This window comes from Canis lupus, chromosome 25, assembly GCF_048164855.1.
Source record: "Canis lupus baileyi chromosome 25, mCanLup2.hap1, whole genome shotgun sequence".
In the NCBI taxonomy this organism is placed as follows: domain Eukaryota; kingdom Metazoa; phylum Chordata; class Mammalia; order Carnivora; family Canidae; genus Canis; species Canis lupus.
Window position 1 is genome coordinate 22,453,490 of NC_132862.1, and position 16,743 is coordinate 22,470,232.

The window sequence follows — 16,743 nt, forward strand, 5'->3', positions numbered from 1 at the left end:
GGGTGGGAGACCGAGGAACTTGCATTTTCCTAAGTATGCAAGGTGCTTCCCTTTGAGACTCACTGCTGTGAGCCTGGTATCAAGGAAAGGAAGAGAATGTTGGCTTCTGAGGAAGCACTCAGGACTGAAGGGTGGAAAAGCTTGACAGAGCATACGCATACATTGCTGTAGGAGTGAAAAGGAAGGAGAGAGAAAGTGTGTGAGGTAAAACTGGAGTAGAGGGTGTGCAGAAAAGAGAGTGGGATGCAGGTTTGCTCTGGGAATGAGCCTAGATGATAATTGAGACCATGGAGATGGATTAGGTTTCTGCTAATGCCAGAATTTTCACCATCAGCATAAAAGTGCTATATAACGCTTTCCCCTCCTCTTTATTATAGTCCTTTTAAGATTTATGGAGCACCAACTACAGGGAGAACATTGTATTAGCAGCTGTCAAGGAAAACAAGAGCTTATCATGTACTTAGAGTTGGACAAAATAAATCTATAATTTATATTTAAGAGCGACTACAGAGCAACATGCAAGTAAGTGCAAATTCACTCATTTTACCAAAACTCATTGTGTTCATTAAGTGCGGATACTTTCCTTGACTCCGCAGGGTGTGGTTTATCAGAAGGTGACCTGGGTGAGTTTAAAGGCAGATTTTGAAAGAAAGTGAAAACAGATTACAGTCAGTTTAAGGCATTCTAAGTAAGGATTTAGAATCATAGAGTTCAGAAAGAGGGTACATAACTTCATTCATTTAACATTCCATAAATATTTATCAAGTGCCTCTTGTGTTATAGACACTGGAAATACAGCGGTAAGTAATAGACAAAAATCCCTGCCCTCCCGGTGCTTAGTATTCTGGTGGGAGAAAGACAATAAAACACAATAAACAAATTGTACAGTATATTTGAAAATGGTAAGTGATTTGGAAAAAAAATAAAGCAGGGAGAGAGGATTTTGGAGGAGGAGGGAGAGCTGCAATATCAAAGATGGTCTTTTGGGAAGAACTCACTGGAAGGAGACATTTAAATAAAAATCTTTAAGTGTCAGGAAGATTTGTGGATATGTAGTGGACATGTGTTCTGTTAGAGGCGGCAAGTGCAAATTCCTCCACGAAAAGCCTGCCTGGCATTTTCAAGGAACAGCCAGGAACCATTGTGTGTGTGTACACGCACCCCACCCCGCACGCACGTGCAAGTGAGGAACGGGGTAGTAGGATAGAGGTCAAAGAGGAGAGGGGTGAGGGGTGTTACATAACCTAAGGCAGTAGGACCTGGAGATTTTTGCTTTTCAGTCAAGTGGAATGGGGAGCCACTTGAGCAGGATGGGAGCCTCTAGAGCTGAGACCAGAGAAGTGAACATGAACTGACACAGACACTTCATTTCAGCTGAGTGAACTTGGGCCCAATTTTTAGCCTCTCTAAATGTGTTTCCTCTTCTGTAAAATAGTGACAAATATTCCTCCTTATGAGGTTGTTGCAATGATTAAATAAGATGATTTGTGCAAAACTTTTATTTTTTTTTAAAGATTTATTTATTTATTCACGAAAGCTATAGACTGAGAGAGGGAGAGAGGCAGAGACACAGGCAGAGGGAGAAGCAGAGTCCTCGAAGCCCGATGCTGGACTCCGGGATCATGACCTGAGCAGGTGCCCAACGGCTGAGCCACCCAGGCGTCCCTGTGCAAAACTTTTAGCAACGACCTGACATAGCGTAGACACATTCTTTTCCCTTCCCTGTCTTCTATTTCCTCATTTCTGTCTTTTCCACCTGCTACTAGGTGCTAGGAGAAAAAGACCAGAGTAAGCCTTGCAGGTAACAGCCCATTAAGGGGGAGGTAGAAAAGGGTGACAGTTGGTGTAAGGCCTATGTTAAGTGAGGTAATAGCTGAGATGCAAAAACAATCGTTATGTCGTGTTTTACGGTGTGGACGAGAGAGAGGAGAGAGAGAGAGAACTGCAAGTAGAGATTCAGCTAGGTGGTCCTATTAGGTACAGACGCTGGTCGGCCAGGCCTCGGTCTTCATTTTTTTATTCATGATAGACATAGAGAGAGAGGCAGAGACACAGGCAGAGGGAGAAGCAGGCTCCATGCAGGGAGCCCGACGCAGGACTCGATCCCGGGACCCCAGGATCACGCCCTGAGCCAAAAGGCAGGCGCTAAACCCCTGAGCTCCCCAGGGATCCCCCAGGCCTCGGTCTTTTAAAACCCACCCCAACAATTTACCTTTCTAGGTAGTTTATCAGACTCCGGGATATGGCAGCAGTTTTAATTGCTCCGTTGTTGAGCGTGTTAACTCCCTGCACGTTACCCGATTAACCTGGGGTCTTCTCCCAGGTCTAAACTATCACGGGGCTCTTCTACTTGAACAGTTTGTCTGGTCTGTGCCGTCAGGGGCAGTAGGCACCTTTGAGGTCGCTGCCTAGAACGACCTGTGATGACTTGGAAACCTCCCTAAAGACAACAACAGAAAAGCAACAGACCTCCTCCCGGGGAAAGCCTGTGTCACGCCCGCTCGGGCTTGGGGCTGGGGCTGGGGCTGGGGAGCCCCCCGGGTGCGGAGGCTGGTGCACCCCCAGGCGAGCGGCGGCGTGGACTAGCCCGCGCGGGGGAGCTGTCTGCCGGATGTCAGGGTCCCTAAGTGCCCGGAGTCGCCTCCCACAGTTGCTCCCCGCATGTTTATTTACTTGCTCGACCGGCGGTAACCGAACGCGCCCGAGTGCGGCGGGCGGCGGCCTCCTCGCGGCTTCTCCGCGTGCTCCCGAAGGGCGTGCGGCGGGGTCGCTCCCCGCGGGCTCCCGGCGCGTGCAGCCCCCCGCCCCCCGCCCCCCGGCCGGTGCGGGTCTGCGGCGGCAGTCCCGGGGCGGGCCGCCGCGTGGGTGCCGCCCAGACCGCCGAGGCTGCGCCGGCCCGGCTCCCCCGCCCCCCGCCGCCCGCCGCCCGCCGGCGCGGCCCCCTCCTCCTCCTCCTCCTCCTCCTCCTCCTCCCCGGCGGCGCTCGCGGGCTCCCTCTCTTCCCTCTTCCCACACCGCCCTCAGCCGCTCCCTCCCCGCACGCCGGTCTGGCGAGGAATCGAGCGCCGCGCGCATCGATGGTCCTGCCCTCTGCGGCCGCCAGGCCCCGAACCCATCGGTGAGCTCGGAGCTCGATTTCCCTAGGCGGCGGCCGCGGCGGCGGAGGCACAGCGGCGGCGGCGGCGGCGGTGGCGGCGGCGGCGGTGGCGGCTGCCCGGCCAGTACTCCCGGCCCCCGCCATTTCGGACGGGGAGCTAGCGCGGCGCGGGCACTGAAGGCGGCGGCGGGGGCCAGAGGCTCGGCGGCTCCCAGGTGCGGGAGAGAGGTACGGCGCGGACCACCCCTCCCGGGCCCCTGCCCCGGTCCCGACCCTCCTCGCCGGCGCCGGGCGGGGCCGGCGGCGAGTGAATGAATTAGGGGTCCCCGGAGGGGCGGGGCGGGGAGGGGGCGCGGGCGCGGGCGCGGGGCCCCGGCGGGCGGGCGGGCGGGCGGGGCGGGGGCGTCTGCAGGGGGAGGCGCGGGGACGCGGCGACGCGGGGAATGAGGAATGGGCGGTGCGGGGCTGAGCAGGGTGAGGCTGGAGGCGGCCGCCGCCGGGGCTGCTTCCTGGACGGGGAACCCCTTCCTTCCTCCTCCCCGAGAGCCGCGGCCGGAGGCGGCCGGGTGCGGAGAAACTCGCGGGCTGGGCGGGCTGCCCCTCGGGGCGGCCGGGTGCGGTGGAGGTTACTCCCGATGCTCTCCAGGCTCCCCTCCCCCTCGTCCTCTCTCTCTCTCTCTCTCTCCTCTCCCTTCGCTCCCGCACCTCTTCCTCCCTTCCCAGCCCTCGGCTGCCTCGGTTACTGCCTCCTCCTCTGCTGCATCGAGCATCTCTAGGACGGAGGCATAAACTTCTCCCTCGAGCGCAGACCGGACGGATAGTGGTCCTTTTCAGAGTATAGGGTGGGTATGGGAGTAATAGGAGAAGGTCACGTTTCGGAAGAGCCGAGGAAAGTGCTGAGGAGACCACTGTTGGTGGTTATTGTGTTTGGAAAAAAAAAAAAAAAATGCATCTGCAGCCGAGTTCCTGACTGCTCCCCTCCCCCATGTATGGGCTGTGACATTGCTGTGGCCACAAAGGAGGAGGTGGAGGTAGAGATGGTGGTGGAAGAACAGGTGGCCAACACCCTGCAACGTAAAGCCCGTGACTTCGTGAAAAGGAAAAAGTTAATCCCAGAAGGTCTGTTTTGCTTTGTCAAGTTAAAACACACACACACACACACACACACACACACACACACACACACACAAAACCCGCAGAGCAGAAACAGGGCTTTTTCCTTGCTAGTTGAGTGTAGACAGCAATAGCTAGAATCCTACTTAAAGTTTAATTTGCCTGTTCTTGTCCTTTCCCGTGTCTCTTGTATATTACCTTTGTCCTCACAAATTTGACCCCCATCCCAAGAAGTACTACTAAATGGCACTCACACACATTTTTTTTTGTTTTTTTAAATTGACTTGCAAAGAGGACTTAATTGTAGCAGTCTCCCAGCCAACTGCCTGAAATACTCTTAAGCATGTGTATGCTCTAGCAGAAGTCCTAAGCTACCTTCTTAAGTCTTGGCATTTATCAAAATAAGAGTTAAAGCAGAAAGGTACTTTCTGATTTTTATACAATATACATGTTATATTTGTAGTGGGGAAAAAAATCATTTACATAGAAATTACAAAGGGAAAAATTCTGTTCCTAATCATCATCTCAGAATCAACCATATGAGTGATGTCACTCTTAGGTGACTAAGGTCCAACGTGCTGACTCGACCATATGATAGACTATAGACACCAAATACGGTTGATATCAATACTGTTTACTTTGAGACTGTAGACATCCACAGCCATACTTGATTTTAAGAGACTGTAGATGAGAGGATAATTCAGTTTTATGATTCAAGTGACTTTCTTTTTCCTGTAACAAAACACTGGGTTCTAGTCCCACTTTACCCCTCTGTAGCTATGGGTGAGGGCGGCTCTTTCTGGGCTATGATCTTCAGTAAGACTCCGTGGGAACCCAGTTCTGTCTAGTGGATTTAAATATTATTTGGTTTCTAAAATCCAATACAGGGATTTTTTTTTTTTTCTTCCCCAGAAACAACGGCTGCATAAACAGGTAGACACCAGAAGGTGTGTGTCTCTCAGAATTCACACAGTTAAGCTCTAGTCTGGCATCTGTCCACAGTATCTCCTAGGCTATCAAACTTTTTAGTTGAAAGGACACCTTATACTCTTGAAAATTATTGAAGATCCCCATATGGGGTGTGTCGATACGTACCCTAATACAAATTAAAACTGAGAATTAAAAAAATTGGTTAATTCATTTAAAAATAGAAATAATAAGCCTATTACTTGGTAACATAATAGCATTTTTATGAAAACGGTTTTTCAAAACAGAATAGTGGCATTGTTTCACATTTTTGCTAATTTCTTTAACTATATTGCTTAATAGAAGACATCTGTATATCTGGTTCTGTGTTCACTGTATTGTGATCACGCCTGGAAAACTCTGCACTTGTGCAAAGAGTGGAAAGGGTAAATAACATTGTGGTAGTAATAGTATTGTTACTATTAGTGTGGTTTTGACCTCTTGGACCCCCAAAAGTTTTAGTAATGCTACTGGATTCTCTTGGATGACAGTTTGATTAACTACTGTTCTAGGCTATCCAAATTGTTGAGGGGGAAGGATAGGCAGAGAGGTGGCATACATTTTGGTGTGATTCTTCTCATTGTTCCCCATTTCCTATGGCCTGTTGGAATAAAAAGTGGGAGTGAACAGGATAAGATACATGCTTGTAGAGGCTCCCATGATGGCCTAGCACATAAGGCTAGGTGGCACAGAATAGGCCACGGAGCTGTAATATAACAATTGTGTAGCCTAACTGTTCTTTGTGAGAAGACTAAAATAGCTTAAGGAGGTAACGGTTAATATGTTATCATTTGGAAAATCATATTACCTTTCCTTTGAGGGTGGGGTACTGCCTATTTGGATAATTCTTGGTCTTCAGTGACTAGGATTCTACTTCTATAGTGTTTATATCTGCACATTCGTTAATTGAGAATAACGTATCCTGTGATAAATTATTGTGAATTTACTGCCATTCTTTCTGTAATTCATTCCTTATTTTTAATAATATGTAGTTATTGGGGAAAAGGAGGTAAATTAAATAAATGTACTTTATTTCAAAAAGTTTGAAACGGCTGATTAAGAAATATTTCCTCTCTTGAGTTGTCAGTCTTACAAGTTGCCAGTATTTATGACAACTGTTGAGAGACTATGTACAAGAAGCAGAGAGTAAAAGTCACTGAGAAGTAGTCACTTACAGATTTTAAAGTTTGTCTCATTAAAAGCAGTGCTTATCTTTGAATTTTATGTAATTATATTTTTCTGGTGCAAAGTGCTTTTCTCAGCACTAATGTAGGATTATATATTGTGACATGATGAAATCATACTGAATAGTTCAAAAATTTTTAAGTTCTCTTAGTTTTTATACACTGTTATTTTCCCTAGCGGATATGTTATAGACCGAAATGTTATCAGATCTGCTTTGGTGTCTCAATTTTTATTTCCCCACTCTACTGTCCAGCTTTATTTGACAGTGTTCCCTTCACTCCCTCATCTGACTCTTGCTAATAACTCCAGGAGAACTACTGTCATGATGCTTTTTAAAAAGGTTTCTATAGCTGTTGGCTCCGACAGAGACAATCAACATATCCACTTGTAACTCTTAGGGGCCAGAGTCGACTAGGAATACTGTAGAGGTAGCTGTCAACAAGTTTTGTGTGGGTGTGTCCACAGGGTATAGACACTTGTACTGAGTGAAGTCATGGCATGTTCCTTTGAGAGCCATTAACTGCTACAGAACAGCAGACTGGCTGTTTAGATAGAACAACCTGAATATAAGATAAAAGAACTTTGTACTCTGAATGCATTTTTCTCAAATGTTGTTGGGGGAGTTTGTTAACAAAATGCAATTCATTATAATACTCATCTGTGGTCAACTGAAATTTTCGTCACTGAATTTTCTGAAGCATTTTGAAATGATTTTTTATATAAAGGTGAATTTGTGTTAAAAGGTGTTGATAGAGTGGGTTATACTAACCTCATGTTCTAATTTATATTAACCACATGTTCTAATTGAGTTACATTTTCATTATTTTTATTATAAGGCCTGCTGAAAATGACTGAATATAAACTTGTGGTAGTTGGAGCTGGTGGCGTAGGCAAGAGTGCCTTGACGATACAGCTAATTCAGAATCACTTTGTGGATGAATATGATCCTACAATAGAGGTAAATTTTGTTTTAATATTATATTGATTTGTGCAGGCCCATTTTTTTGGTACAAAAAATAGATTTCTCTGATCATTTTTTTGTGACTACTCATTACAAGGCAATTATACTGCAAATGATTTTTACTGAATTTTCTGAAATGTACTTGGGTTCCATTGGCTTTATTCTGAAGTTATATATACAACCAGAGATCTGGAGAGCTCTTCTGCTCTCTAGAGAATATTAAGATATATAACATTCGTTCTATGTTAATATGTGTTTTTTGATTGCCAGTGTATTTCACAGTTTTGTAAGAGGGTATAAATGTGAATTTACAGCTTACCTAACAGTTGTTTTTTTAAAAAAGTGGCTATTATTTTTAGGGGGTGGTTTTTTGTTTTCTATTTTAATGTCATGTTTAAAAGATATAGTTAAAAAAAAAGATATAGTTGAATTATACAGGTAGAATGTAATCATTTGGTGGTTGGTTTTTAAAAAACTACTTAATTAGTAGCATTTTCCCGTTTTCTCTTCACACTGAAGTGGTGGAGAACCCACAGGCACCTGATGCATTTTAAAATCTCATTATTTGTATATTTTTATCTGTATCTATATCTGGTAGTATATAAGGGTACCACTACCAGTCCTTACCTTTGCTTTGCAGCCCTCTCTTAACTTACTAAAAGAAATGTTAGAATTGATTAATGAATAATTTTTAAACTTTTTATTTTTATTTTTTTATTTATTTTTATTTTTTTTTAATTTTTAAACTTTTTAAACTTCATGAAAAATTGCCAAAGTAAAGGCCAACAGGAAAATAAAAGAGTAAAGGCCTGCAAGAGACCTTGAGGGGTCACATATTTCCTACTGCCTTCTGGCAGCACTAAACTCAAATGATCTCAAAGCAGATAAGGATTTATTTAATCCTAAAGACCTGTAAGAGGGGGTGTCACATCACTGTCCTTGTTAACTCACTTCCAGAATGTAATTATAAGCATATTTTATACATAATCTGAATATTCATGTTAACTATAACATCAGTGGAGATGGTTCACCTCATCTTTGAAATAGACTTATGTTGTTAGATTACTTCTTAGACTTCTTTACCCCAGGTTAAGCAATCCTGATCCCTTAGCTTTTATTCTGGATCTGCAGATCATAGCAATTTTTAAATCCGCTCTGAAAAATTTTCCAGAACTTTCTCTGAGTTTCTTACCGTGGAATCTAGAACAGGTTAAGATGCCCTGCCAAGAGACTGTGTCATATAATGTCTTCAAGAACATTTTGACTGCACTGAGGTAGATTCTGAGGGCATTGGTGGCCTTGGCAAGATGTTTGCGCAGCTAGGACTTTGAGGATTGATTAGATGACTTCATAAGGAAGTGTCAAATATTTTTGGTACTGCAGGGAAAAAAAGAGAGAATACTTATTTGCAAAGATTTGATTTAAACCTAGCCAGCTTTTATTTGGCATGAGTAAAGGAGAAGACTCTAACTGAAGTGGACCACCTGGATAATAGTCTTCTATATTTCCTGTTGACAAATCAGTTCAGTGCTGTATGGTGGTTTTTCTTTTTCTTTTTTTCTTTGAGGAGGATTAAATAGTTTACCCAATTCTAAAACCGAGGTTATATGGCATATACTCCATTTAAATCGGACTTAAAAGGAAATTTTAATAGAATTCAGGCTAAACACAGAAGTTTTCCTGGGATTTTGAAAGGTGATTTTAGCAGAAGTGATCTCCATCTTCTCTGAAAGGCCTAGGGATACCATTACACTATTTCCTATATGCTGATAGTGTGATAAAACATGTTAGGAAGCTTTTCTTGTTAGAATTGTTAAAGTACAATATAGATCTAAAAGCCAAAAGTTAATCCTTTATTTTGAGCAAAAGTGGAACATTTATAAATTCAAACCTGTAACTCTGATTGTAATTTCTGCCAGACTAGAAGACTTGACTCTGGGAAGCATTGATTACCTGTGAACTTTGAAACCTTGACACTCCCTCACTAGTTTAGCCATCTGGGAAAAGCTATCAGAGATTGTTTCTTGTCTCCCAAATTACAGTGAGTCTCAGGGAACTGACACATTAAATTCTTGGTGTAGTCCAACTACAAGAAAGACAAGATAATTTAGTAGCTTATTTTAATAAATAGTAGTTAAGCAAAGATGCTGACTTGATGTTTTTATAAAAAGTTAAAAAGGAGATTTGGGGATATCACTACTGCTATTAGGTTTTGATTCGTGAGTAATGTAGGTCAGAGAAAATGAGAGGACATAGATTGCGCATTTGGAATTCTCATCAGTTTTCCTGCACTAAAACAAATGGAAAGAAATTTTTTAAAAAATTAAGTAATATCTTTTCCTAGTGGTTTAGAATTTACAGAGATACCAGGAGAAAGATAAGGAAGGTGGTCATTATTTCTTTCATTTTATAGATAACAATAGTCTCTGAGAGGTTGTAACTTGCCTGAGAATACTTAGTAAATAGTGGAATTATAAGTTTTCTGAGACCAAGTTAAGTGGGATTTCCATTGTACCCTTGTATATAACTTTAAAAATGAAAAATTGATCTTTAAGCTAGGAAGATATTTAATATTGGAGGCTGATTCAGATTTATCCATATACCAAAACTTGAACTTATGATACAAAATTAAACAAGTGTGGTGTATAGATAGAGCATGTTTATATTTGAGGCTGTGCACATGATAACTTCTGAAACATTTTACCTTATCTTTTGTAAAGTTCACCAAAGAGTTCCAGAAATAATGTAGTACATTGTTAGTGGTACAAGAATATTAAAAAGTCAAAGCAATCTCCAAGTGCAATACCAGGCTAGAAATAATATATGCTTTTACAGTTTAGAGATCGCTTGTTATTAAAAGACATTCTCTGAGATGTATTTTCCATGGTAAAATTTAGTAGAAGGAGAAAACTTTGTTTAAAAAAAAATACCAAATAGCTATAGACATGGAGATCAGAATGATCATTTGATTGATGAGCAAATATATTGTGTATCTGTTAGATAAAATATGCTAGTAAAAATAGATATATTTATATATAGATATCTATAGATATAAAAGTATTTTTTTTAGGTTCCAATTAATTGACATTTGCATGCTTCTGTTAATGTGACACTTAATTCAGTCTAAGTACTATGCCCTTCTTCGATGAAAGTTTCCTACTCAGTAAGATGATGGATCCATGATTGGATTGATCTTTATCACTCTGAGCTATGGAGTATTTATTCAAGATTTATCAGTTCCTCTGTTTTTTTACTTTTTGTGTTAATTACAGAATTTATTTTACTTGCTGAATAAGGTGTTATAGAGAGAACATTTGTAATATTAAACCAGTATTGAAGAGTGGTGTGAGAAAAGAATTGTATAATGTTGTAAGCTGTTATTTTTCTGGTTTTATACATTACATATTGGTAGTTACCAATGGTATCAACTACCATTGGTAGTTATCAATGAGGGGTGGGTGACTTTGCTTGCCAGGGGACATTTGGCAATATATAGAGGTATTTTTGGTTGTCACAACTTGAGAAGGGGGATGCTATTGGCATCTGTGATCTAGAGGGGGAGGCAGGGATGTTGTTAAACTTCCTACAGTGCACAGGACAGCTCCCACAACAAATTAGCTGACCTCAAATGTCAGTAGTGCTGGGATTGAGACCCTCCTATGTGATAAAGCTTTAAACATCTCTGTCAATTTCAAGTCTTTGAATAAGCTTAATGATAGATACTCTAACATAGCGCAGATTTAAACCTTACTTTTTCTAAACTAATAATACATTAACTTACTCTAACATTCTGTTAAAACATTTTTTTTAAAATAAGGTACACAGTAAATTTGTAAATGGATTTCTCTTCGAGGCTTTGGCCAGCTCTCCCCCCCCCCCCCTTCAAGTGAGTGCCCTCTACTGGTCAATTTATATGGTTTTGTAATAAATAACAATGAAATACCAGGTTTGAGTAAATTTCCTATTTAAACTGTGGATATAATCAGTTTTATAAATATGTAAGTTTTATTTAAAAGTCTTATTTTATATACTTAATTTAAAAAAATCTAAAGTCAGTTTTACTCTTTGCTAATACTATGATTACTTTGTGGACTAATTAGGCCTAATTAAATATGTAGGTGAATATTTTTAACTAAGAAGGGAAATGTGGCAGGGAAGGAGAAAAGGGGTGGTTCTGGCGTTAACCCTGATTGGGTTACCTTGCCTGAGGGGATAAAAGTGACACTTTGACTCTGAATTTCTCTACATGCACACAGGAGCTAAGCTAGAGTTCAGAGCTAGGGATATGCTGTGCTACATGGGGTGTGAGGAAAGGGCCTATTGGAAAGTGGCAAATTGTAAAAGTTCACATTGTGTAGATTTTTGTTTTTATATAGTATTGTAGAATAGTCGTGAACACCTGATTCTTAGAATAAAGTAACACAAAATTCAGCCCTGTATTTGGGTCAATTTATGAATAAGTATTTACTTAATTATAACTGCTTATTTAGACCTGAATATTAAAAATTATCAGACATGTTTTATTCTAACTTGGATTTTTATAAATACAAAGCTTTACAAACATAGAAATGAAAGTTGGCAATGAAAACAAGTGAAAGGAAAAAAATGTTTTCATAATTTGGCATCTCTTAAGATTCCAGTTTTAACAATGCAACTAATTCCTTCATAATAATTATTCAGTGCTCACTCTGTACCATTCAGGCTTTTTGGGGGCTGGAGATACATTGAGGAACAAAGGGACCAGATCACACTGCGTTCATGAAGTATACTGGCCTCAGCTGTATTTTGAAGAGCAGTCCTTCTAGACAATGATCCTAATTCTATTTAATATAATTTAGAGGCTATATGCTTTAGTAAGGCATTAGATTTCTTGCATCTCCTTTAACTATATTGTCAAAGAGCGTCTAGGTTTATGGAACAGTTATATTTTTGTTTTATGCTTTTTTAAAAAAATTTTATTTATTTATTTATTCATGAGAGAGAGAGAGGCAGAGACACAGACAGAGGGAGAAGCAGGCTCCATGCAGGGAGCCCGATGTGGGACCCGATCCCAGGACTCCAGGACCATGCCCTGGGCCAAAGGCAGGCGCCAAACTGCTGAGCCACCCAGGGATAATCTTAATAAAATTAGTAGAAATGGGTAGTAAAAATAAATATTTGAGAGGATTAAGTAGGGATACAGTGCTTATGTTAGATAATTTTTCATCTCCTTATTTTGAAAATTTTCAGCCAATGGAAAAGTAGTGAAAAGTAGTACTTGTGAATACCTGTTACCCTTAAACAGGTTACATCTATTATTTGGTTAAGGTGATGTCTGTCAGTTTTCTCTCTTTATGTAAAGGTTTCTTCTTTATCTTTAGTACATATCTTGTGGGGAGATGCTTTGAGACTGTAACTTATCCTATTCTCCAGTGTACATACACTCAATGGGATGTAGCACCAACTGAAAACTCTTGCCAGAATAAATTACTACAATAGTGGTTGCAGAATGGTAGGTCATCTTATAACCCTGTCATTACTTCTACATTTGTTAGTTGACAATTACCATAAATAAGGGCTTTTTCTCTTTTCTCTTTCCTTATTTGTTTTCTTCTTTCATTTTTATTAGTGTGGACACATGGATTCTTTTTTTAGTCATTGTATTCAAGCCTATTACTGTAATTTTTGAGTTTTGATCTCAATTTTGTTTTTGATATGGCCAGTGAATCCCTTTCAAGCTGGCCTCTATATCCTTTTGACATATCTCCACCAGATTCTGAGCTCTTTCTTCTTTTCTGGCACAGTGTGTTCCAGGTTCACGTTGTACTTTGCCTTGGATTCAGCCATTTGTCCAAAGAGTCCTAATTCCTTTTAGCGGGGAATGATATTTAGAAATTAAGACCCAGATGTTAGAGGGGCATCTGGTTGACTCAGGGGGTGTGGTGATTGCTTAAGAAAAAAAAAAAAGAGACCTAGGTGTCATGTATGTTTATTGCTGCTGAGCTGTCACTGCTTCTAGACCCTTTTCAACGGACAGAACTGAGAAACGTATTTTATTTAAAAATGAGTTCATTCTTCCTCACCTTCCTCCATTATCTTCTTTTCCTGTGGGAGACCCCTGGTTCTAGTCTGTATACATTTTATTGTTAAATATCAAACAGCTGTTGAAATAAAATGATTATCAGTCTTCAGTCCTGGTTCTTGCAGTGTTATTTTAAGTAATACAGATTGAGTGAATTAACATTAGGTTAGTTTCTATATTTGTGGAATTGGGATTATTCCTTTTTCCCCACTGATGAAAGAAGGGATCCTTTCCATTTTCAAAATATTCTTAAACCGCTTAGGAAAACATTTAGGAAAAGATTGAGCTGTTTGGGTACATGAAAATTAAGACATCTTTAACAAAAATACAAGGAAACTTGGGAAAAGTATTTGCATCATCTATCAGGAAGCTCATATATAAATTAGAAAAAAGCAAACATTCCGATGAAATAAGAGGCTAAGGATATAACCAACTTATCCATCAAAAATAAATAAATGAATGACATATATAAAAAGATAGTTCCATAATATAGAAATACAAGTTCAAAACAATAAATAATGTTTTTTTCTTTGATACTGGCTAAGATTATAATCATAGGGGTGTTGGGAAGGGTGTGTAGGCAAGTGTACTCTTTATGAGGTAGTGAGAGTGTTATGTTCTTATAAACTTTCTGGAGGTCAGTTTTGTAATATGTATCAAAATGTAAACTGCATGTTCTTTGACCAAGTAATATCACTTCTAGGAATTTATCCCAAGAATTCAATCAGGTAAATGTTTAAGATGTATAATATATAGGAATGTTTCTAACAGTGTTGTTAATGATTTTTTTTTTTTTTTTTTTGGTTAATGATTTTTAAAAATGGAAACAATCCGCACAGCTACCAATAGGGAATGGGTAAATTATCATGTATCTATACAAGTTATATTATACAATTGTCAAGAAGATGCGGTAGATCTATATGTACTAACTTTGAAAAATACTCATTTTGTAAGTTAAGCTGCATCACAGTACATTGTGTAGAATGTGTATTTCCATTTATATAAAAACTGTGAATATGTACATAAACTATGGTAGTTTAGTCAGACTCATTCTCTGTAGTAGTTGGTTTTCAAAAATGAGCATATACTTTTTTGAGAGAGAAATGTATTCATTTTTGAGAGAGAAGAGTCACTGACATTAACTACCAGTAGATTTGTTAATATTTGCTTCTCCCTTTTTAAAGCCTCTACAAATTGGACTAGGCAGAGATATCTTGGATAAAGAAATTGGTATTAGGCTAATGAAAGAAGAGCTGAGAGAGATAATACAAAGCATGAAAATTATATTGGCATCTGTAATTATTAAAATTGGATCCATGCTCAATCCTGCCTCACATTCTGACCTTGGCATCAAGTGATAATTTATGGCGGGATGCCACATGACTTCATTAGGTTACAGATGTATGCTTATTATATCTTTATTTTCAAAATCTGTTATGCAAGTTTTCCTTGAGTTTATTCAGATTTTTAAACCAGTTTTATCTCTTGGAAGCAGTACACATTTTATTCTCTCCAGTCTTAGGCAAAGATTCATCATTCTCATAATTTAAAGTATACTTAATATAGTAAAGAAATTGTTGTTTACCTTTCATGAATGGCTTAATCAAAACTTCTGTCATGAGAACAAGCTCTTTTAACACCCTTTCTGCCTAATCAAAACAGATCCTTTGTAATCTTCAGGGTTTTAGCTCTCCTTCCCGGGAGCTTGCCCAGTGCCATTGTATTTATTTTGAAATTTAGTGACCAGTTTTGCAAAAAGTCCAAGTGTAGATGTTCAGTGATCCTATAAAGACAGAATACTACTGTTGTCATATGGTTCACAGTAGCCAGTGGCCTGCCCTCTAACCTTTTTGGCCTATAATAGCATGTGCAATGTAATATATGACATGATACAGTTAACTTTTGATAGCACTTTTCATTTTATAAAGAATTTTTATAGTCTTTAATACTAGCCTGTATACAGAGTCTTGTATGGTACTATTTACCTACTTTTTACCGCTGAAGGAACAGTGGTTTAGAGCTTAGAGTACAGGAGACAAGTAGTTTGCCCGCACTCACACCACAAGTAAGTGAAGTTCTGTGGCGCCCATAGACTGAAGATTTGGGTATATATCTCTAGCCTAGATTTCTGTCCTAGCATCAGATCTGTATATCAAGCTGCCTCTGGGTCATGGCCACCAGAACAACATAGGGAATTTGCCCAGATTGAACTCATCTTTTCCTCAACTCTTCCCCTTTTGTTCTTATGCCCAGGCAGTAAGCTGCCATTAAAAAAAATTGAGATATAATTCATACAGCATACAATTCATTCTTTTAAAATACACAGTTCAGTGGTTTTTAGTATATTCATGAAGTTATACAGCCATAACACTTTTGTCACCTCAAAAAGAAGCCCCGAGCCTTAGTCCCTTCTCCTGCCAGCACCGGGCAACGACTAATTTCCTTTCTGTCTTTGTGGACTTTCCTGTGAATATTTCATATAATTAGTATCATACAATATGTACCTTTTGTGTCTGGGCTTCTATCATGTAAGAAGTGTTTTCAAGGTTCATCCTTATTATCACATGGTTCAACATTTCATTCCTTTTTATGGTTGAATAATATTATGTTGTATGGATAATACCATACTTTGTCAGTTCATGGGCATTTAGATTGTCTCCTCTTTTTGGCTATTGTGAATAATGTTGCTGTAAACATTTGTGTGTACTTTTTTGTGTGGACATATATTTTCAGTTCTCTTGGGTATATAGCTAGAAGTGGAATTGCTAAGTCATGTGGTATCTTTATGTTTAACTTTTTGAGCAGCTGTCAGATGCTTCCACAGTGGTTGCAATGTTTACATTCCTACCAGCAATGTATGAGGATAGTTCTGCCAATTTTACCCATTAAATATTTCTCAAAACTAATGTTCTCCATCTGCTGCTATTGCTGCCTTCAGGTTCTATCATTTCTTATAATAGCTTGCTCACTCATCTTCCAGCCTCCGACCTGGTCCCTTTCTATAATTTTTCATACTAATGCTAACAGTGAATCTGGTAAATCTGATCTTTCCTTCCTACTTAAAAATCTTCCACTAATTTAGTTTAAGATAAAGTTCAAAATTCTTAACATGGCATACAAGACCCTCCATAAGCTGACTTCTGCTTGATTGTTCAATTTCTCTTCTACTTACCTAGAATCCCTCTCAGTTAAAGTTGTATTGAACGTTTTGGTTCCATGTACTCAATGTAATACTTTATGTTTTTATACATTCTCTTTGCTCCTTGTTGCCTGGAGTGGCCCTATCCTCCCTTGTGTTTCTTGCCTCATATAAGCAAAGTTGATCTCTCCTTTCTGTATTCCACCAATGTACTTTTTTTT

General features: G+C 39.9%; 1 protein-coding gene across 6 annotated transcripts in view; it reads left to right on the top strand.

The window, feature by feature from the left end:
* Positions 1 to 3,151: 3,151 nt before the first annotated feature.
* KRAS (KRAS proto-oncogene, GTPase) overlaps positions 3,152 to 16,743 on the top strand; it is a 38,783-nt gene continuing 25,191 nt past the window's right edge. Inside the window, exons 1-2 of one of the 6 annotated variants that reach the window (XM_072798636.1) lie at positions 3,152 to 3,325; positions 7,198 to 7,319. In XM_072798636.1, coding sequence (XP_072654737.1) covers positions 7,209 to 7,319 — 111 coding nt within the window. In that variant the 5' untranslated portion in view covers positions 3,152 to 3,325; positions 7,198 to 7,208. Of the gene's footprint in view, positions 3,326 to 4,170; positions 4,217 to 7,197; positions 7,320 to 16,743 lie in introns of those variants that run through there. The other 5 variants (XM_072798635.1, XM_072798634.1, XM_072798637.1 and 2 more) reach the window with 5 other exon arrangements.